Source organism: Corvus kubaryi, unplaced genomic scaffold, assembly GCF_017639235.1.
Source record: "Corvus kubaryi isolate FWS band 111438036 unplaced genomic scaffold, C.kubaryi_AGA036_p1.0 37256, whole genome shotgun sequence".
Taxonomy (NCBI): Eukaryota; Metazoa; Chordata; class Aves; order Passeriformes; family Corvidae; genus Corvus; species Corvus kubaryi.
This window is the reverse complement of record NW_024581076.1, coordinates 5906436-5928427: the sequence shown is the minus strand read 5'-3', so window position 1 is coordinate 5928427 and position 21992 is coordinate 5906436. Positions and strand designations below refer to the sequence as shown.

General features: G+C 38.7%; 1 protein-coding gene across 1 annotated transcript in view; it reads right to left on the bottom strand.

The window, feature by feature from the left end:
• Positions 1-21992, bottom strand: part of DDX10 (DEAD-box helicase 10) — a 161587-nt gene that overhangs the window by 50649 nt on the left and 88946 nt on the right. Inside the window, exons 14-15 of the mRNA XM_042023859.1 lie at positions 11773-11886; positions 9417-9578 (exon numbers count right to left, since the gene is read on the bottom strand). Coding sequence (XP_041879793.1) covers positions 9417-9578; positions 11773-11886 — 276 coding nt within the window. The remainder of the gene's footprint in view (positions 1-9416; positions 9579-11772; positions 11887-21992) is intronic.

The following is a 21992-nucleotide window of genomic DNA, read 5'->3' as shown; positions in this document are numbered from 1 at the left end:
ATTTCTCATTACAGAGATTAGAAAACCATCTACACGCAAGCATTTCTCCAACCACCAAAACAAACCAACATTTCTAACCCAAAGATAAAACTGAATCAATTATTAGTATGTCTTTGAATATTATTTTTAAAAATTATATCTGGAAATGAAATACAAAATTGGTTTCTATTAAATAAGCAAATCTTAATACCTTCAGGAAAAAAGCAAAAACTTTTTTATTGTTTTGTGTTTGTTTTGTTGGTTTTCTTAAATCTCAATGTTTGGTTTTAGAAACCTATTAAATAATCTCTTCAAGCAACAGACTATATAAACATAATTATGTAAGCCTCATCTGTAAAGCTGATGTTTACTGTAGAGACAGGGAAACTGAAACACCTAGTAATCACTGATTTAAGGCAACATACAGTAGGCATCAAAAGCATGTGAAAAACAGCACAGGGACAGTCTTAAGCATTGGTAAAAGTCTTACAGGCAGTGGAAAAAAGGCATTCTCATTAAAAAGAAGAAAACAGAAGCTAGTAGAAACTGACCCTTAAAAGGACATTCTTGGAACAAAACCAACACAGGAAACCAGTGGACAAAGCTCAAAATTATTCCTTTCCCACTTAGACCTGAACACACCAAGTATGTTTTAAGGATAGAAAAGTTTTTCTTAAGTTTTTAAGTAAGTTGGTTTAAACATATGTATATGGATGAGAGGCTGGACATGAGCTGCCAATGTGCACTCACAGCCCAGAGAGCCAGAGGTGTCCTGGGCTGCATCCAAAGCAGCGTGGGCAGCAGGGCCAGGGAGGGGATTCTGCCCCTCTGCTCTGCTCTGGTGAGACCCCACCTGCAGTGCTGCATCCAGCTCTGGGGTCCCAGCACAGGGAGGACATGGAGCTGTTGGAGCGAGTCCAGAGGAGGGGCACCAGGATGGTTAGAGGGACAGAGCACCTCTCCTATGAAGACAGGCTGAGAGAGTTGGGGCTGTTCAGCCCAGCGAAGAGAAGGCTCTGGGGAGACCTAACTGTGGCCTTCCAGTAAGTCAGCTGGAAAGGAACTTTTTACAATGGCATGTAGTGGGCAGGACAAGGAATAAAGGTTTTAAACTGAAGGAGAGTAGGTTTAGACTAAATATTAAAAAGAAATTCTATACTATGAGAGTGGTGAGACTGAACCTACATGTACACAAATACATACAGTGAGAGATAAAGATAACACTAATTCAAAATACAGTTTCAACAGAATTAGATCATGAATGAAGTTAGTTAACACTCTTTAAAAGTAATGTTTCAAGCTAAAATCTTAACAACAAACCAATGGAAGTTAAACTGCAAACCACGCTAATATATTCTACAGAAAAGCAGAGGAAAAAGGGCAATGATGCCCTTCATCTGATTTTGTGGCTGCTTTAGGTTTTAAACAGATGATGCCATTTAAGAGTGGAAAATTCATTATCTGTAGAGGTCACAGACTCTTGAGCTGTCTTAATGCAGCCTCCCATAAGGAAATACCCAGCTCAAACACCAGGTCTGAGAGAAGGCAAAAGAACCTCACATGTATCTGTGCCTGCTCATGCAGGCACCCAGCAGTACCCAGATCCTCAACAAGCAAAGGCTGCAGCACCTGTCAGAAGCTGCAAGGTTGCCTCACAGAGCCATGACAGATAGAGGTCAGTTGTTCAAGTACATCCTCCAGCAGGACAAGCAGCCTGGCATGGAAGCTCCTTTACAGCACTAGGGTGTGTAAAGGCTCACTTCAAGGTTATGCCTGAACTACTTCAGCCTCCACCCACAGCTGCGTTTTCCTGGCACTCATCTGATTACTGTGTACATAAACCAGTTGGTCAGACCCTGGTGCCAGTAACACCAAGGTTGTGGGTTCAACCGCCATGTAGGCCATTCACTGCAGAGTGGGATTCAATAGTCCTTTGTGGGTCCCTCTCAACTCAGAATATTCTGTCATCTGTGATCTCATTTTCTTATTTTTCACATCAGTAAGATGAGGTCAAGAACTCTGATTTTGCTGCAATTCTCTTAGAAAACACCCAAGGACACTTCAAGCTCTAGTGTGGCCCATTCAGCTGTTGAAGTGAAAGATAAACAAGCAAGCCCTTGTCTCCACTGGCACCACAGGGAGACCAGATGGATGCTGCTGCTAAGGCTGAAATGGGATGCTTGTCAATCTGTTTCTCAGTGTCCATCCTCCTTATCTTAACAGTTCTGCATCCAGAGCAGAATAGCACATTGCCTGCACACAGAAGCTATGGAAGGGCTTGGATAGGCTTTCTAACAAAGTAATACTCTCTGACTTATTTTTACACATCTCTCCACCTATACTTTTCTTTGCCATTCAGCTGAACACTCCTCTCAGCAGTAACCTCCTTCCCTTTATATTTTGCTCCTACGCTGGCATACTCTTAACGTGAGAGAATTTTATCATTCTCACCCAGCAGCACATTAAACCAACTGTACACATGGTAATCTCACAAATTCCACCTCAAAGTGCAGGACTATTCAGGTGCTTTACTTAATAAAGAGCATAATCCTGCACTGCAATTTCCTACCCCTTCAGATTATTTCCTTGGAAATATGATGCAACCTTTCTCCAGAATTAATCTAATGATTGATTTTCAAACTAAAAATACTGGTTTTCATGGGAGCATTTATCTTCAACCATATTGAATGCCTTGTGTTATACATATAATATATTTTATATATATATATATTTTTTTTTTTTTTTATTATTTTTTTTTTTAATTTTATGAAATAAAGAAAATCCCTGGGGAATCTTTTTCATTTCTGGAGCATGGTATATGGTATTCAATGATTTATTACAGTACACTACAACTTTCAGAATTATTTTATAAAACTACAACCAAACACATTTAAAATCCTAAGTACTCTGTCATCAACAGAAATCACTTGCAAAAGCAGGGAGCCTAGAGCTCCATCTGAATGGGGCTGCCAAAGGAAGGAGTAAGTCATAGAGTGCTTTCCCCCAAGAGCTTTCCCAACCCAGCCATGGCTCAGCCAAGGGATGGGGTGAGGACTGTGGCAGGAGCCAGAGGTTGGAGAGAGATAAAGGCTACAGCGTTAGACCAGGACGAAAACTCCAAGGAATGCAGTGTGGCACAAGATACATGGGTGGCAGGGACACCTTGAACGTAAAAACGTGATTTGTAATGACATCCTCTTATGACTGAGACAAAGACAAGAAGGAGAAAAAGTAATAAAGTATGAAATACACTAACCCTAATGAGCAGTAAGGCAGACAGTAACAAAAGATGTGAACTCATAAGTCACTGACAGATGAACACTAAAGGAACCACACAAGCACAACCTTGGGAAGGTTCACACAGAATTTTGTAACTGGTAAGAAAAAGAGAAAACAGGTTATCTGTGTTTATCAGCCTCATGGGAAAGAGCAAAGTTAAAATGGAATATTGGAAAGGCATTATGAGACTGTGCAGAAAGACTAGCACATGGAAAAACCCAAGGTCAGTGACTACACAAGGGCCCTATGATGTAGGTATGAAATTAGACATATTTAGGGTCCACTCTCCTATTTAATGTATTGGTGAGTGTGCTTATCAATCAAGGGAATGAGATCTTAGTTCTGCTGGTAAACATCAGCTCTTATCAGCCAACAAGAAGAAAAAGCTTGTGCTGCCTGTGCTGTGCATGTTTATGTGAGTGCAGCCTCTCTTGTCTCTGCGGATAGCCACAAACTGAGTCTTGTGTGTGACCCTCTGTGCAATACACGTGCAGGGGGCTCATTCTGCAGCCTGGAACAGCAGCAGGCTTCATAAAAAACACCTGCAGATGAAACCGCCTGAGTTCAAACCCAAGGGATTTGGCTTCCCTTACCAGGCTGCGATCTTCCATTTGCAAAAATGAATTTTAATCCGAATTCAATATTCTCTTCATGAAACTGTAAGCTCTTTATTTTATGATAGTCTTTACATAAAGTCTGGTACAAAGAATTTTCTCTTTTAGCCTTGGAAACAGTTAATAGAGTAATAATATTTGGGAGAGCAAACACACAAAGGGCGAAACATCGCAGTGTTTCCTCCTCATTAAAACTATGCACTATGCCACTAACAAATGCATTTAGGGTACAGGAGACAAACAAAAGAGAGGTATTCTGTTCCAGTACAGTTTCTAAAATAGTTCTGTATTTTCTACTGAATTAAGAATGGCATAAGTAAAACTTTGAGAACATATAACCCTAAACTTCAAGTGGTACAAATCAAGATCATGTCAGTGGCACAAGGGCCACAAAATATCTCCAGATTCCTTTGAGTATCACTGGAAGTATCACTGGAAGACTGTGCAAGGAGTCTCAAAAATACAAAGTATATATTACATTTAAAATACAGACTTGTGGAACAGTGCAGTACCTTCTGAAAGATCCCCCCTGTCACCCACAGTCTAACTGAGTCATCCCTCTATAAATATGTTTGTTCAACGTCTTCCAGGGAGTTATAGAATTACTGCATCTTGCAGTATCAGACCCCTGAAGAGAGACTCAGTTTGTTTGCTACTAATACTGCCCAAATGAAATTGTATTTAAAAAAATACTTCTAGCCATCTTCTCACATTGATGATTAAAAATTCACAGCATATCTTACTTGTGGGAAAGAGAGGTAAGAAATAAAGGTCCTATTCATTTTTCCTTCAGCACCAATGGGTATTTTTCTGAGCTTGAGTTAGTACAGGGAAAGAGAGGTTACTAAGAAGTGAGATGAATCCGTCTCTGCCACTATTTTCTTCCTAACAAAACTGTGTTTTTAGTTGAAAACTTGAAAAATGGAGCTCCAAAACATGTTCTGAATAGTTTATTCACTTCTCCCTTCATTGTTGTTTACCACGTTTTACACATTTCAAATGGCTTTCATCAAATAGCCATTAAGGCAGAATTCTTTTCACATTATCTTGATCAGTCTTACTGTCCTTTCCTTGTGCTCAACCACTAAAATTTACTTTGCTTCCAAAACTTCAGTAAGCATTAATTACACAACAATTATACCTCAGTTTTATTTACTTTTATCAATCTGATTTTCAGTTTTTCCATATTTGCAGAGGAAGGAGAGAAGAATAAAATGTGAGACTCATGAAGGAAACCTAAGTATAGTGTAGATGCTTTGCAAGTTGCCACAAGCCTTAAGGCGCTGCAACACACAACTCATCTAATCCGAGCATCTCATGAATGCATCAAAACATTTTTCTGATCATACAGGAGACTGTGCTCATTTAAATTACATTCACAAATGGATTTAAAATCAGTGGCCTGTGGATACTTTCTGAATAGTTTTGTTCTTCATCAGAAACAGTTTTGCAAGGAAAGTTCATAATAAACTTACATGCCATGCTCCCCTGAAAAAAAAAAAGCTGCTTTTGGGATGTTTTGATTTTAAGAAGTTCACTCTTTTCTCCCAGAGACCTCTAATCTTCAAGATTTTACTGAGGAAACCATAAGAAAGGGATTCTCAATTGAAGATGACCTATAAAAGTATAAGCTTTATGAAAACACTTCTTTTTCTACATCCCTTCACTATCTAAATCAAAACCTGAACTCACCTGCCAGATAAAAGAACCTCGATGAATTAACATCTGCTTTTATAGCATTCTGTAAATTGTTTTGTTATTGTAAGTCACCATTTCAAAGCCAATGTAGAGACTTCAGGTATTAACACACATTCAGCTTGAGGGGACTTCTTGATTACACGTACCTAAATGTGTATCAGACTGCTATATTTCATTTATACAGAATGAAAATGCATTTGTCTCTAGTGGTCTGCTAATTTATTTGTGTAATAATTTTAAAAGATTTAGCATGTTTCAAAAATTGATTTAAAGAAAAAAAGAACTAGTGCCACACACACCAGGAAACTACACCAGGTATCAGCTGCAGTAGGAAGAAAAGGAATTAAGAAGAGGAAATAAGAATCAAGATACATTTGAAACTTGAAAGAAGTGAAGGGACAGAAGAAAGTTAAATTGATGAAAATGTTAAGCAAATGTCTTGAACAAATCTGAAGCAAAAGCAGGAAGATTTAGCCATGGCTTTACAAAAAGCTACTAAAAAGAGTTGTAGGAGAATTCAGCAGCCAAGGTGGAAAATCAAGAAACAGAGAGTTGTCACATCGGATACTGGAACATTTGTCGAATGGACAAAGATCTACAGCAGTCTGCTTGCAGGAGGGAAATTTAAACAAAGATGGGAATGAAATAATTAGCATTACTGCAGAAAGGACAGGTCAGACCACAGAGTTCATGTTATGACATGATGTATTTTGGTTCACAGTGAAGCATGGAGGATTTAAAAAGAAGCAAGGACAGTCACAAGTGATGGATAAGACTTTGTATAAAGGGTTCTGCTGAATGCCAGCAAAGGGATATATAAGAGGGGATTGCAGTAAGTGACTTTAAAAAGCTCCTCTTTCAATGACCCAAGAAATGGCACTAAGACACCCACACACAAAATCTGAAGTCATGAAAATAAAGTCTCCTAGTCTTTTTATTGCTCTCAAATCCCTTAGTGGTAACACACTTCAATATTCCTCTTTTAGGTTTCACTCTCTCCCTCCAAATGAGGGTAAGAAATAACTTAGACCACTTGCCTGTCAGACTTACATAAACAACCTAACCTTTAATAGCAAATTCAATGATCAGGCACCTGACCAAGCTTCTGCAGTACAGTCATGACACAAGGACTTGCATAGTTCTTCTTCTTCCATATCATTGAGATGTAAGCCAAAGATTCAAACTCAACTAGTATCTGCTACTGAGTGATTGTTATCTTTTGGGAAGGGAAACTTTATGAGGTGGGAGAATTTTTAAGTACCCTTGGGAAGTCACTGTGGAAATGGCCACGTAACTCACTTCTACTGTGAGGCAGTTCAGATTTTCCCCTGGCATTCTTTTGTTAATTAAGGACTGATGATTTGTCCCATTAACAATTCAATAAATTCCAAAAACATTAGTGAAAAAACAATGACTGAAGTGGCTAAAATAATGTTTATCTATGACACTTATCTATGATTTCTGAATTATGCTATAGAATGCCTCCCTACAGTGCAAATTTTAAAAATTACACATTTTCTGGTAATGGAAAAATTGAGTATTATCTTTCCCACCTAGTAACAATGTAGCCTCTTCATGAATCACTGGAAGAAGGCATCTTCTGATCACTGGACCAGCTTAACATGACCCAAGAGAAAGGAGATGTGCCTGTCTCTCCTTGGATGAGACAAAAGAGCAGGGCTCAGCATATTTTCCCTATCATTACTACTACAGCTATTTCCTAAGTAGCAACAGTTGACTGTCAAGAACCCCAGACAAAAAGGATGACTTAGTAATAAGGAAGAGCAAGAGAATCAATCTGTATGTCAGCCTTACCTTATATAGCCTGTATTAATTAATACATGAAATGAATTGGTATCCTGAATGCCTTTTGTAGTGAGAAGTTCATCTTTAACTACAAGGTTGGTGAGACAATAGGAAGGCAGATGAGGTTCCTACCTATCACCTTCCTGCCCCTTCTTTCCTTTCAAGTTTCATCTCATTTAAATTTGTATGTCAGGATTCTAAACTGTTTTAAGACTATTTCAAAAATTACAATCTGGTAACTGAATACTTCGTTATGTAGAGAGAATTTACATATGAAGTATTTTTCACCTCAAATTGTAAAGTCTCAAATAAAAAATGTGAACAATGTCAGTTGTGCAATGACTGGATGGCAGCCCTTAATACTAGACAATCATTTCACAGGATGTCAAACAGAGATGATTTTTTTTTAAATCTATTTCCTTCTTCTTTACATACTATCATTTATTTCTTTTATTTCATAAAGGATAATAGGTGGAATGTGAAAAACACTCATGCACTAAGCTACAAGAAACTTCACATATGACACTTTCCGTAATTACAAAAAAATCCCATGACACTGATGTGGTCAGTCTGTTAATTTTGCCTGACTCAGTTCTGAAAAGAGGCATTCTCTTTTCATAGTATCTCCACAGTTGAAATATTTTTTTCAATGCAGGTAAGTATCTGGTCAACATCAATTGTTCTCCTCAGCACTACAACAATGAAGCTGTTTTAACAGACCAAGAGATGAAGTATTTTATCACTGAAGTCTGATGTCAAACCTACAACAGCATCACTCAAAAGATATGAATTTGCTAATGAATAACAGATTGATTGCAAAGTCATAGAATCAATCTCTCCTTCCTTGTTTATTAAGTGTATCCTTGAAATCTGATTGCATTGTTTTCTGTAAACGTGACTCTGATTTCACTTAGAGCACAGCAAACATTATTTCTTTTCACCTCCTATCAAATGCAACACTTTGCTAAAGAAGAGGTGAGATTTTTTGTATTTGTCAAGTGACTGCAACAGGAAAAGACTTTCAAATTAAATGTGTGAAGTATGCTTTGACATTAGCTGGAATACTTCATAGCAAAACCATAGCTTGAAGCTTTCATAAATCCCTTCCAAATTATTTTGTTCAAATACAAACCTTCAGAAACACTAGGAGATCTAGTACTAACTACTATCAGTGGAAAGTCAAATTGAATGAAGTCAGCATTTACAAAGCAGGACAATACAACAATGCTTTCTAACACTTTGGAAATTTGAAGCTTTGAGTATAAATTTGGCCTTAAACAACATATAGTCCTGGGATCTTACAGGTACCCATTATCTGGAGAATTCCATACCCATCTCACAACACCTAAAAGAATGACCCCTGAACTCAAAGACATACAGCTGTGTTCTATAGGACACGTACACAGCAAGGTCAGAAAACCCTGCTTTGGCCCATGACAAATAATACAGAAGCAGTTTGAAAACTTGTGGTCTGCAACTTAAAAGTTGCACCAGAGAAGCCAGACTTCAGATACTGATCTTTTCAAGTTACCGCCAAAATCATAAGACATAATTTGAGTAATTCATTAAGTAAATTCTGATAGCCCTAACAACACCAACACAAAAAGTTAACACTTTGGCCTAGCTGAAATGTAATACTAAATGTTGAGCAAGTGGTAGTCTGAAAACATCTCACAGACAGTACATCACTGTCAGCATTTGTTAGAGCACATATCTATATACTACTTTCTTTTTGTGAAACAAACCCTTCCACTGAACACTGCTTAAAAAAAAAGATACTCCTACGAAACTCAACAAATTTTGAAGTTGTAAATAAAACTCTACTGTTACCAACATTTAATACTGAATAAGGCTTTGTGCTATCCAGCTACTTACATCAGAACAGTTTTCCTGTAAACAATGTAGTCCTGAAAAAAACTTAAGAATTTAAATGAACTTGTTCTACACTTCTTTCACAACGTATTTAAGTACCTTTCCTCACTGAGCAATCCACAGCACAGTATTTCTGTACTTCAGTAATTGAGGTAGAAATCAACTTACCCTATGTTTTTCCTTTACTTTCTTCCTGTATTCTTCTTTGTCGAATTTGTCTTCTTCACGCAGTATTTCTTTCGCTTTATCTAGGTTGATACCACTGGCATCATCTTCCTCATCTGCTTGCGCCAAATTGGATTTTTGCACAGGTGGCCACTGCTGCACTAACTGAATTAGAGATGCCAGCAAGAAAAATAATGGTTAGAATCATTTTTCCACATCACACTTTTGGTGCCCCAAATATTCCAATACAGACTAAATAAAAAGGTCATCTGCAAAGGAAACAAACTAACAAGACTTCTGGACAACAGAAACTTAGAGACCTTATTTAACATCACAATCAGTTAAAATTACTATTTGAAAGTAGTGTCTCCATCATATCACATTACTGTTTAGTGGATTCACTTGAATCTCTTCCCTTATTTTCTTTCCTGATTAGAACAAGTAATTTCTAATCCTGCTAGCCATTTGGGGAGAAAAAATACTTGTTCTCAAGAAATGACTCTCAGAAAAAAACATGAGTAAATCTAAACAGCACTTTTCATGTAAAAAATTAATATTCCAACATATTAACCAAGACAAAAATTAGATGAGCCTTTATTCCAGAGTACACAAAAAAAGGCATGACTACAGGTTCATGTTTTGAGGGAAGCAAGGAGAACAGACATGGAAGGGTTTTTTGATTATTGTACTAAGACTGTATTGGAAATGTTTGATGATCCATGCTGATGAAATGCTTGATGGATGACATAATGAACACACCCGGCTTCCCTTAAATATCTGAAACTCTAAATTCAAGACAAAGACTACACAGTCACCAAAAAAATATCCCCATCTATCTTATGACCTAGTAGCTTATACCTCACGCTATGAGCACACACCTTCAAGGGAAAGTCTTTGCAAAATCTTTCTTGCCTATAGATTAGTAGAGTACTAACTCTTGAAAGGAAACTACATGGCAGAAAATACAGAATGCTTTTCAGTAAAAATGTAAAACCAAACACATTTAGGACTCCCTATTGCACACAGGGTGTTATTCAACAGGTACAGAGAAATCCAACCCATTGTTTCCACATCCTTTTGTAAAACTGAGTTTGTGTAGCTATATTTTCTAGAAAGATATATTTTTTAGAGGAGTTTGTCAAAGAGAAGCATGTGGAATAGAACAGTAAAATTTCAAAGCACAATTTTACACAGCTTGGGGAAAAAAAAACAAGAACAACATCCACAGATGCAAATTTTGTGTTTGCTTAAATGTTACTCCTCTACTGTATTGCTTTTCAAACTACAATCTTTGTGACTATTTTTCTCTCCATCCTTGCTCCTTTTTGCTTCATTGCATAGATACATAAACATTTGCGTATGAATTTTAAGTTGAGACAATAGCTTCTGAATATCTAAAAACATCTGACATTGTAGTTTTCAGACAATGGGGCGACCTCTAAAAACCTTTTACATTCTGTCTAATGTTAGTAATTATGTATATGCCTACACTCCCTTCACCTGCAATATAAAATGTTTTATTTTATTTAGCCAGAAAAGCAAATTTTATACTTGTAAAGGTGACCTCTCTTTCAGTTTATGCCTTACTGAAATTATTATAAAGAAGAAAAAAACCCCTATTTTTTATCTTAGTGCTGGAAATGGAAAAACAACATACACAGCATCTGAAGCTGTGAAATCAAATGTAAGAAAGTTCATGGAACATGGACACTTGCTAGTGAGGTTATTTCCACAGGGAAACCCTAGAGTGACTAGCATCCACAGTAGTTCCTTTTCATATAAAATCAAGACATTTTTCCAGAGTCCATTAAAAGAACAAAACAAATAACTGGCAGATTTCCAAGCACTGCTACCTCAGCACCAATAGGCCAAAAGTTGGTGCTTCCTTAGCTTTCCTACCAAAACTTTTAATCTAGAAACAGTGAATGTTGGGAAGAACACCAGGGACTTCTTTTAATTCCAGTACATTAACTCAAGACTTTGGAGAGCTTTGGCAAACAGCTACAGGAAAACTGTTTTATGTATCTGTAAGAAAGAAACACCAGGCTCTTGTTGCCACCTGAAATTGAAGATAATAGGCAGAAAAGAGATCCAGTTCTGTACATCCACTTACAGATCTCATACAAGTATCTTACACATATAAAGATTAAAAGAGGTCAGTGCTCAACATTCCCTTTTTTCCCAATGGAGCTGAATTCTAAATGGAAGCTGAACACTTTTGCAAAATGTAAGCCAATTACAAAAACCACACATTTTTTAAAAGCGTGTCTTTTTATACAGATATAAAGTACATTTTTGACTTAATAGAAACTACAATTTCAGTTCCCACCAAAATACAATTACTTTTAATTGATCTTACCTCTCCGTCTTCTGTAAAAACTATTTTTGTGTTAACTTTAAATTTCTTCTTCAAGATTTTTTTGGCTTCTTGGGTCTTAGTTGCTTTTTTCTTCATCTTTGATTTTGCCGTGATCTGCATAAAAGAAAATAAGTTTTTGTGGGTTTTTTTCCTAGTCATAGAGTATATGCTTCAAACTTTCTTAAAAGTAATCAGATGTATTAAAATTCAATTCCTAAACCACACGTTTTAAAAATCAGCCAGCAAACCTTTTCACAAAACCATTTTAAGCAGGCTGTATCATCAGAAATTCATTTACTCTGATAAAAATTTAGCATAATTTAAATCCTGCTAGTGCCAGGACACCTGGCTCATTCAAATCTCACTAACCTTTTTGGGACAAGGACACTAGATTCACGAGCTTATGCTGCTAGCAACCCTCATCAGACAAGAAACACAGTATAACTGCCTTGAAGCCATTAACTGATCAGGTACCAATTTCATCTCACTTGTCATCACATTGTCCTCAGGCACCACAGTACACCAGTTTGAGCTATCTGTGTGTCAATGAATGCCACAAGTGGCCATGCAAGAATATTGCTACTGCGTAACTTTTGTCCCTTGCAGAACATCAGTGCCAGGAGATGTTTATCAAACTTAGCATTAAGTACCATTTAAATATCACGAAAGTTGTTAGCAACATGAAAGAGAGTAGTGAAAAAACGTGGTGAAGACACCAGAGAAACTAATGAATGAGTCCACAGAAACTGTGAAATCCACAGATGGCCTACATAGGTTTCCCCAAGGCACTCATCTGGTGGTAACATCATGGAACTTAAGAATGTGGAGATTCACCACCCCCAGCTCTTCTTCCAAGAACTCTCCTTTCAAAAACAAAGGCTGAATGTGTTCAAAAATCTACCAGGGCACAATACACAGAGGACATTTTAAGCAGTAACCGACATTGCAAAAAGTATTTTATAGCAAAAAATATTCTGAAGGAATACATGGTGACTCCATAGGAGTAGACCCACGACTCATTCATCATCCCATAAAGACTGCAATCTCTCCACTACTCAGGAAAAAGTGCCAGTCACTAAACTGTCTAAACTTCTAATAAATAACAGAAAGCAGTTAAAGCAACCAGAAAGAAAAAGGAAAAACTGAACTTTTTCTCACTTTCATTTTTTATTTTGGTCATTTTAATCAGTTTTCATGTTCTATACAAAATCCACTATAAAAGGAAGCAAAAAAAAATTAACTCAGAAAGTCACTGTCATTATGGTCAGCACACTAATGCACTGAAATATGAACTATAAAAGAGAAAAATTACAGTCCTCCTAACAGGAAAAATGGCTTGTGACAGCTACTGCGCCGTGATAGCAAGTAATGACAATATCTATTATAGAAAATAGTAACTGTAGCAGCACTTTTATCCTCAGTATTGTCAAACGATTTTTGCTGCACTGTGCAGCTACTGCTGGTTAGGTACATCCATAACAGCTCAGAAAACTGCGTTACTCCCTCATTACTGCTGCTTATCCTACAGACACAAATTGTTTGAGAATCTGCACTAGCATAAAACCCTTACCTCAAAATATGGACTACTTAGTACAACAACAGGAGTTGTCCAGAGGAAGAATTTAAAGAGAGATGCACTTCAAGGTGGTGGGACAATACTGTTCACTATCACAGCATTTTCTTTCAGCAGCTGCTTTCAGTTTTGCTTTTTTATCAAACAGTCCTTTAATTCTGCACTACCAATATTATTGGTACCACCATAATACGCTACTATAAAAAAAAAAGACTGTAAGTTTCAAATTGGTACACCAGTATTTTGCAAAATTATATTTAACTGTGAATTTCAGCTGTTTACATTTCTTGGTTTAAAAAGGTTTTCCTAGCTAAGGAGCACAAATATCCAATGAGCTGTCTTTACATGCACACCTAGGCAACATTTCCAGATGTACCTTGTTTCCCCTCCTTCCTCTGAGTTTGATATTGCCAAGTTGCATGGGAAAAGAATGGGATAGTACAAAATTTCCAAACAAATAGAAGGAACAAGAAGAGGAGAAGGAAAAAATGGGAAACTAAATTCCCTCACTATAGACCCAAAAAGCATAGTGCAAGATCAGTGTGTGAATCTGGCAGATTTACAATATGCAGCATTAAACAAAGAGATCAAAATTTTAAAAATCCTACAAAAAAGAGCATGACTATAAAACACTACACACTCCCTACATAATTAAACTGTGTTTTTTATCAGGACACTACACAGGGTTTGCATGGCCAGCTTTTGGTACTGGGGGGGCTACAGGGGTGGCTTCTGTGAGAAGCTGCCAGAAGCTCCCCCCATGTCCAGCAGAGCCAATGCCAGCTGGCTCAAAGATGGATGAGAGGCTGGCCAGGGCTGGGTCCATCAGAAATTATGGGAAAGCCTCTATGATAATATATTTAAGAAAAAACCCAAACCTCTGGCACATGTAACTGCAGCCAGAGAAGAGTGTGGTGAGAACATGTCAGAGAAAAAGCCCTGAAGACACCAAGGTGAGTGCAGAAAGAGGAGCAGGAGGTGCTCCAGGCACTGGAGCTGAGATTCCTCTGCAGCCCCTGGTGCAGACCATGGTGAGGCAGCTGTGCCTCCTGCAGCCCCTGGAGGACCACGGGGATGCAGAGATCCACCTGGAGTCCATGGAGGAGACCCACACCAGAGCAGGTGGATGCCTGAGAGAGGGCTGTGAACCCATGGGAGGACGATGCTGGAACAGGCTCCTGGCAGGGACCTGCAGACCCATGGAGAGAAGACCAACCTCCAGCCCACACTGGAGCAGGTTTCCTGGTAGGATTTGTGACCTCATGGGGGACCCACACTGGAGCAGCCTGTGCTTGAAGGACTGACCCACATTGCACCAGTTTGCAGAGAACTGTTTGTGAGATGGATTCACGTTGGATGAGTTCATGGAGAACTGCCATGGGAGGAACCCCACACTGGAGCAAGGGAAGGACTCCTTTCCCTAAGCAGTGGCAGCAACAACATGTGATGAACTGACCACAGCCTCCATTCCCTGTCTCCCTGTGCCACTGGAGAAGGAGGAGGTAGAGATGAGGAGGGAGGGGTGAGGGGAAGGTGTTTTTAAGGTCCAGTTTTACTACTCATTATCCTGCTGTGATTCTGTTAACAATAAATTCAATTAATATCTCTAATTTAAGTCTGTTTTGCCTGTGATAGTATTTGTTGAGTGACCTCTCCCAGTCCTTATCGCAACTCCATGAACCCTTTGTTATATTTTCTCTCCCCTGTCCAGCTGTAGAAGGGCGTGATAGAGAGGCTTTGGTGGGTGCCAGGCATCCAGTCAGGGTCAACCCACTACATTGGTAGTTTAGCTTTCTGAGCACACTCCGAAGTCGATGGCTTTCAAGGCTCCTTCAGCTTCAGACACAGTCCCCTGACTGACCTGTGACCCCAGATTCCTCTCACAGTTTAAGATCAGATGGGCTCAGATATCAAAACATTTTGATCACAGATGTAAGCACAATTTTCCAAACTACATGACTTCAGTATTCAGCAGTAGAAGAAGGGACCTTCGGTGTGTTAGGGCAGTTGTTTCTGACATAGCCTCCCTGTTCCAAGGGGGACGCTACAGAGTCCAGGGTAAGAGTCAGGCAGACCAGCCATGGAGTGTATAGAGTTCTGGGGCTACTGTGGGGTCCCATACATGCTGCTTTGGTTCCCTTCTGGGGATCTCTCTCACATTTTTCTGGAGTCCCTATATAATCCTAAAGTGTCTCTCTTCTGACACTTAACCCTCTCCCTCCATGTGTCTCCAGTAGCATCTTTCAGAGGATCTATTCCCCACATCCCAAGAGCCTCTTACCCTACTTCCTGCCTCAGTGGCTGCTGCTTTATATTGAACATAGCTGTGCCAGATGTTCCTCCAAGTGGCTTAAGTCTTGATGCAGGATGCATCGTTTAAATCCATCTCAGCTCATGACGTCCTCCATGATCCATGACACCCTGTACCCCTCTCACCCAAATTTCTAATGCCAGTGCCTCTTTGCTTTGACCTCCCATTTGAACAGCTGCATTGAAACATCAATTTCCCATCTAGCAGGTGTCTGATTCATGCATTTTAAAAGTGAAACACCACTGATACCCATCAGACCTCAGGCTTCCCTAATCTTCAGTGCTAACCCTTGATTCCCTGTGTTTTGAAGCCATTCTGCTTACCCATTTCCCATTTCCATCTTTTGTACTAGGAGATACCTGAGAACTGACAAGCAACAGTTTGACATTCTCTACGGCTTCATCTCTTTTCCTCACAAAGAGCTCACCACAGTAGCAGGCACCACCAGCTGCTGGAGGCTGCCAGAAGATCCCCTCCATCTGTTAACCTTAAGTTCTGTAGAGAATACAAAGGCAGCAGGAGCCGTGACTTCTCTCTGCCCAGTAAACAGCTGGAATCTGGGGTCACAGGCTTTGCAGGCAGAAGTATGATCACATCAGCAGATGTAAGTGAATGGAGCATTTCTGCTGACAACCAGACCCTGTTCCTAGTGCCAGAGCAAGCCACGGGCCTGGGCATTTTCAAGTGAGCTGAGAGGGCATAGCTGCTGTTCACACTGAGCGGCTCATTGCAGGTCCTGCTCAACTACTATTTACCTCAGTAAATCCCTTTCTAAAGCTGAATTACTCCATCAGATAAGCCATTGATCCAAACAAAACAGCAGGAGTGATCTGGGTACAGGTTTTCACATTGCTGTTAAGATATCAAAGGAATTCTATGTTTGAACTCAAGTTGCTAACAGTAGTTTAAGCACCAGCTGCTGCACACACCCCTCTCTGTCAATGAGAAGAACCTACCCACTGCTCATCAGCAGGTACATTTTGCCCTATGCCCAATACAACAGGCCCTCAAATCTCATCTTTTCTTCTATAAAGATGTGGCAATAGTTAAACTGATCAAACATGACCAGAGCAATAAGTAGCCTTTTTGAAATTATATACAACACTGAAACATTGTAAGTTAAGAGTCACTCAAGTTTATAAAAAATGCATAAAATGTAGGATCAGCTGCAGGGTTGGGGGATTTTCTACTGTTACTACGCTAAAGCCCAAATTTCTTTTTCCTTTTGTACATGCCAGATGGCTTGCTGGATTATTTAATGAGCAACAATAAAAACTAGCTCTTCAAAGCACAGAAAATTCAAACATTTTGATTTAGAATCAGTAACAATACAGCTAATATGCAAGTTCTTTTCTATTTTTCTCAAGAAGGAGTGGGCTTTTGATTCCTGGCTTAAAACATCTGATATTCTTAAGCTGAATCAATGACAAAATGTTTTCTAAATGCAGATACTGACAAGTTTAAGAAATAAGATTTACTCTTCTACAATTATAGTATTTTTCTGAAAAGACATGGCACAGAAACACAGCTGTCAGTAAATTTTGCTGTTGTAATATGTAATGATTTTTCTTATTAATACAATTTTAAAGTCAATAGATAGACTTGAGAATGTAATCCTCAGTAACTCAGGATCAAAGCACTTACAGTATCTTACCATAACCATGACAAAATGCTTATGCTTTGACCTTTGGAGAGGTACTCATCAGCAACATAAAGTTACTTTGTTTCAGAGTATTATTTTCTTTTTTAATTTCAACTCAACACACCTTTGAAAGCAAGCACAGAACACTCACTACAAAAGCTGTCTAAAGACAGGACTACATTATTGTGGCAGGGTAAAATGAGAGCAGAAAAAGAAAGTTAGAATCAATTCTCCAGTCTCATTAGCTTAAAAAAGTATTACTGCATTTCTAGGGTGTTTGTGGGGTTTTCTTCTCCCTCCTGCTTGTATCTTACAATTCCTAGGAAGAATGATGCAGTACCTGGAAGTATTTTGCAGTCTCTCCCAACATGATTGCATTACTTTACCATGAATTCAACAGCAATTGCCTCTGAGAAACAAAAATCAATGTGGGACTCAATTTCATAGACTTGTTTTGTATTTCTTCAAGAAAATGCCCACAAGAGGAGCAAGTATTACCACATTTGCACTGTCACCAAGCACATCAGCCCCTCTTGTCAAGCTACCACGTTCAGACTCGGATGTCATTCCCCACCAAAGGCTTCCAGACTGAAGCTACCAAACCTTAGTAGACAAAGAAAAGAACTGGGTTCGTCTTTGTGCCATGGAAAGCACAGAGATGGTTTTCATCCAGCCAGCACCACAGAGATTTCAGAATACTAACAATCCTCCAATCACTGATCTAAAGCAGCCTAACCATAAAGCATTACCTCCCAACCCCATAAACTTCCCAAATTCAGACTACAAGGCTTTGATTTCCTACAGTGGAGGTGCATTTATAGCAGAGAGAAGTTTTCACTCCTCCTGAAAAATATCTAACCCCAGAAGAAGCAGTGAGTTACAAACTTCACTCCTTACACGTAATTACTATAGATAAGACAGGAAACATCAACAGAAGCAAAGCAGTCAGACTCTGAAGTCCTGTCCATATTACTTCAAGCACCTACAAAACACTAAACACCAAAAAGCTTCCTCTTGAAAATACAATTTGACTCCAGCAGCCACCTGTATTCCTATTGAGTATAGAGGACCAGAGAGGCAAAAATCCTAGGATGGGGCATGACCACAAGGGGATGCAAGGATGCTGCTTTCCCTCGTGACCTGTGGTAGCTAGGTGGTCTTTATTTTAATTTCCAGTCCACTTCTCTAAAATGACAGCTATTTCTGTCCTTTCTCATTTCTGCTGACTGCTCACGAGTCATGGCCCACTTTGCACTGCTGTGAACACCAGAACAAGCTAAAGCCACTGAGAAGCAGCAGGGGAAAGCTGCTTCCACAAAAGAACTCCCCCAATCTTTCCTAGGAAAACAAGCTTCTTTGCTTAGCCTGTGTTGTTGTTCTACTTTTCATGTAATACTAGTGGGGCTAATTTTGCGTTGGTGAAGTATTCTAAGTTTTTACTTTTTAATTATATGTTAAAAATTAGGAAGCTTAAATTCCCAGGCACTATCCAAACAACCTGCATAGCATCTGTATACATCACTGAGGAGAGCTTTTATCCCAGCAGTTCTGAAAATTTGGAAATAGGCAGGTATACACAAAAGCAAAAACCAGCACTCCTTACATGTTGTTCTCTTTGCTTCTCTATGAGCTCTTAAAGAACATTAATCAAGCATGAAGATCAACATGACCTTCAATTTTTCAAGCAGTGGCTTAAATTAAATGGGTGGATTGATGGGATTCTTGTTGGTTTGGGGTGTTTTTTTCCAGGGTGTTAGCGTGTGTCTGGTTTTTTTTTTAAACTTGTATCATGCAAGATTTCAAGCAAGATACTGAAAAAGCAGGAAGCTGAAGTTATTGGTTGGCAATTCTTTACATAATATTTCCGTTTGAACAGGGAAATTCTAGACAAGTAAATTACTTACTACATCTATCAATTATTTCCTTTTTAAACCTAGTGAAATAATGTTTGTTTTAAAAGGAGACCATTTTATAGAGAGAAAAACTTACAGCAAGAACTGCATATGGTTTTTACAGTAACAGTTATGAAGGAAAGAGCCAGGTTAGTATTCAAAAGAAAAACAGCACTCTTAGCACAAAGAATAGCATAGATATTAATCACTTCAAAATCATAGCAACAGGAGAAAGAAAAAGTAAATAACAAAACATTCTAATAACCACTATTCAATACTGCTAACCACATGTCATGACTTAATCTCAGCCAGCAACAAACCACCATGCAGCCACTCACTCACTCCCCCTGCATCAGGATGGGGGAGAAAATCAAGAAGTGCAAAAATGAAAAAGCTCCTGGGTTGAGATAAAGACAATTTAATAGCTAAAGCAAAAGCCATGCATGCAAGCAAAACAAACCAAGGAATTCATTCACCACTCCCCATGGGCAGGCAGGTGTTCAGCCATCCCCAGGAGAACAGGGACCCAACCATGCCTAATGGTGACTTGGGAAGACAAACACCATCACGGCAAACGTCCCTACCCCTTCCTTCTTCTTCCCCCCACTTTATACGCTGAGAATGACGCCTTATGGTCTGGAATGTCCCTTGGATCAGCTGTATCCAGCTGTCTCTCCTGGCTGTGTCCCCTTCCAACTCCTTGTGCACTCCCAATCCACTCACTGGTCAGGTGGGGTGAGGAGCAGAAAGCCTTGGCTTTGTGCAAGCCCTGCTCAGGAGTAATGAAAACATCCCTGTGTTATCAACAGTTTCCAGCACAAATCCAAAACACAGCCCCATACCCAGTACCATGAAGACAATTAACTCCATCCCAGCCAAAACCTTCACATTATGGACAAAGACCACAAGACCAGCAGCTCACCACATTATTGTGTTCCAGTTAAAATTGCTTTTGGGATCAAAGAAAGAGACACAGATGGAAGAAACTACAGCCAAGACAGACCTGTACTATGGCAACCACCCTCTTACACGATGGTTTTGATTAGTGCTAGCACAAGAGATTACACCTGAATCTGAGTTTCATTACAGTCGTGTGTCCGGGTGCAAGAGTTTGGTGAGAAAAGATTTCTTATTACATAACATACTACCATTCTCTAAAACAGATTAAATTAAGCCAGGAAAGTTGAAAGTAACTAAATTTAAGATTAAAATTTCAGCATTCAACACAAAATGCAGGAGGCAGGATCAGAAAAACTTGCCACTTGCTAAACAACTGGAATATTCTGCAATATATTTACATTATGAGCTTGGCACTGTGTTTAGACAGGAATTTGCTACAATTCCTTCTATTTTTTAAAAAGTATTTATTTAGGAGATTGTTTTTACTGGTATATAGAGTATGAAAGCAGAAAAAAAGGACAAATAGGCAGCAGTAAATGGATCCCTGTCCAGTATTTACCTTTAACCACAGACAAGAGCCAAGCTTAAGTACAGAAATCTTTATTAAACAGTTCTTCAATGATAAATCTTACTCCCATTCCTGATGCCACACAGCAGCATTTCTCTAGAATACTTCTAAAACACTGAAAACAACTAAAATAATTTCCCACTGAATTGTTACACTTTTCCTAGGAATGAATGCATACTCCACGTGATGCGGGACTGTTCATTTCAGCAGCTGGTATCAAGACTTAAAAATGGGAGTTTTGGCAAAGGATAGATGGAGGCTGAAGTTTCTCTAACAAGTAGGTGAAAAAGGCAAATATTAAGAAAAATGTGTTGATATTGCAACATTTATTGTAATTTACTGAACTTATTTTGTCAATTATGACTTAAAATAGTAACTATTTCAACAATGGTGAAGACACCAACATTTTCAACAAAAACTATTCTTGAAGGACACTGGGGATTCCATCAGTAGCTCTACAATTTCGACTATGAATTTAGATGAGAGAAAGGATTTTTTTTAATCCACACACTCCCATACCTTGGCATTCATTTTAAGATGTTTAATTCTGCTTTAACCATTTCCTCGTTTCTTTACAGCTACTTTAGAAATGCCTTGGTACAGTTCCTAATCCTGAAATACAAGACCTGCATCCTCACAGCAGCATTTAACAGCTACAAAATTTAAACCAAATCCTGGAAACATTTTTTTTAAAGTACATTTTCATCCCTACATCCATGAGAAAACCTTCATGCTTTCATGTTCTATACTGAATAACAGAATGCTAATGTTTTACCCTAATATAAAATCCCAGAATACCAGAGGGAATCATGAATGAGCAGCATTGCACAATCAATTTTTCATGCTTTTTTCCTTTCCTATCTTACTCTCTCCCCTCTGCTTTTTTCTTTTTATTTTTCTATTACATATTTCCAACTCCTCCACAGAACCAGAAATGCTTTGGTGAAGAGCCAAGCTCCCCCCAGCCCACAAAACAAACATTTGATTCACAGACTATAAATTATGTAATTGTAAACACAACTCTATCTGTATACACCAACAAACAGTTTTTGTCATTCACCTGCAAAACCAGTGCAGCTCATTTTCCAAATCTTTAAGTGTAAGACTATTATACAAGAAAGAAGGCCAAAAAACTCCCCTACATTTATGATTGTGAGCTCTAACACCAAAAAATCCACTACTTAAGAAATTTGTGAGTTAAAATAATTAGATAATATCTCACTCTGAAAAATGTCTCTATTTAATGCACTGGAACACAGAACTTTTCAGTATAGCTATTGCATTTGGCTGAAAACGTCCATTACCTGGGAGCATAAGCAGCAACAACATCCCTT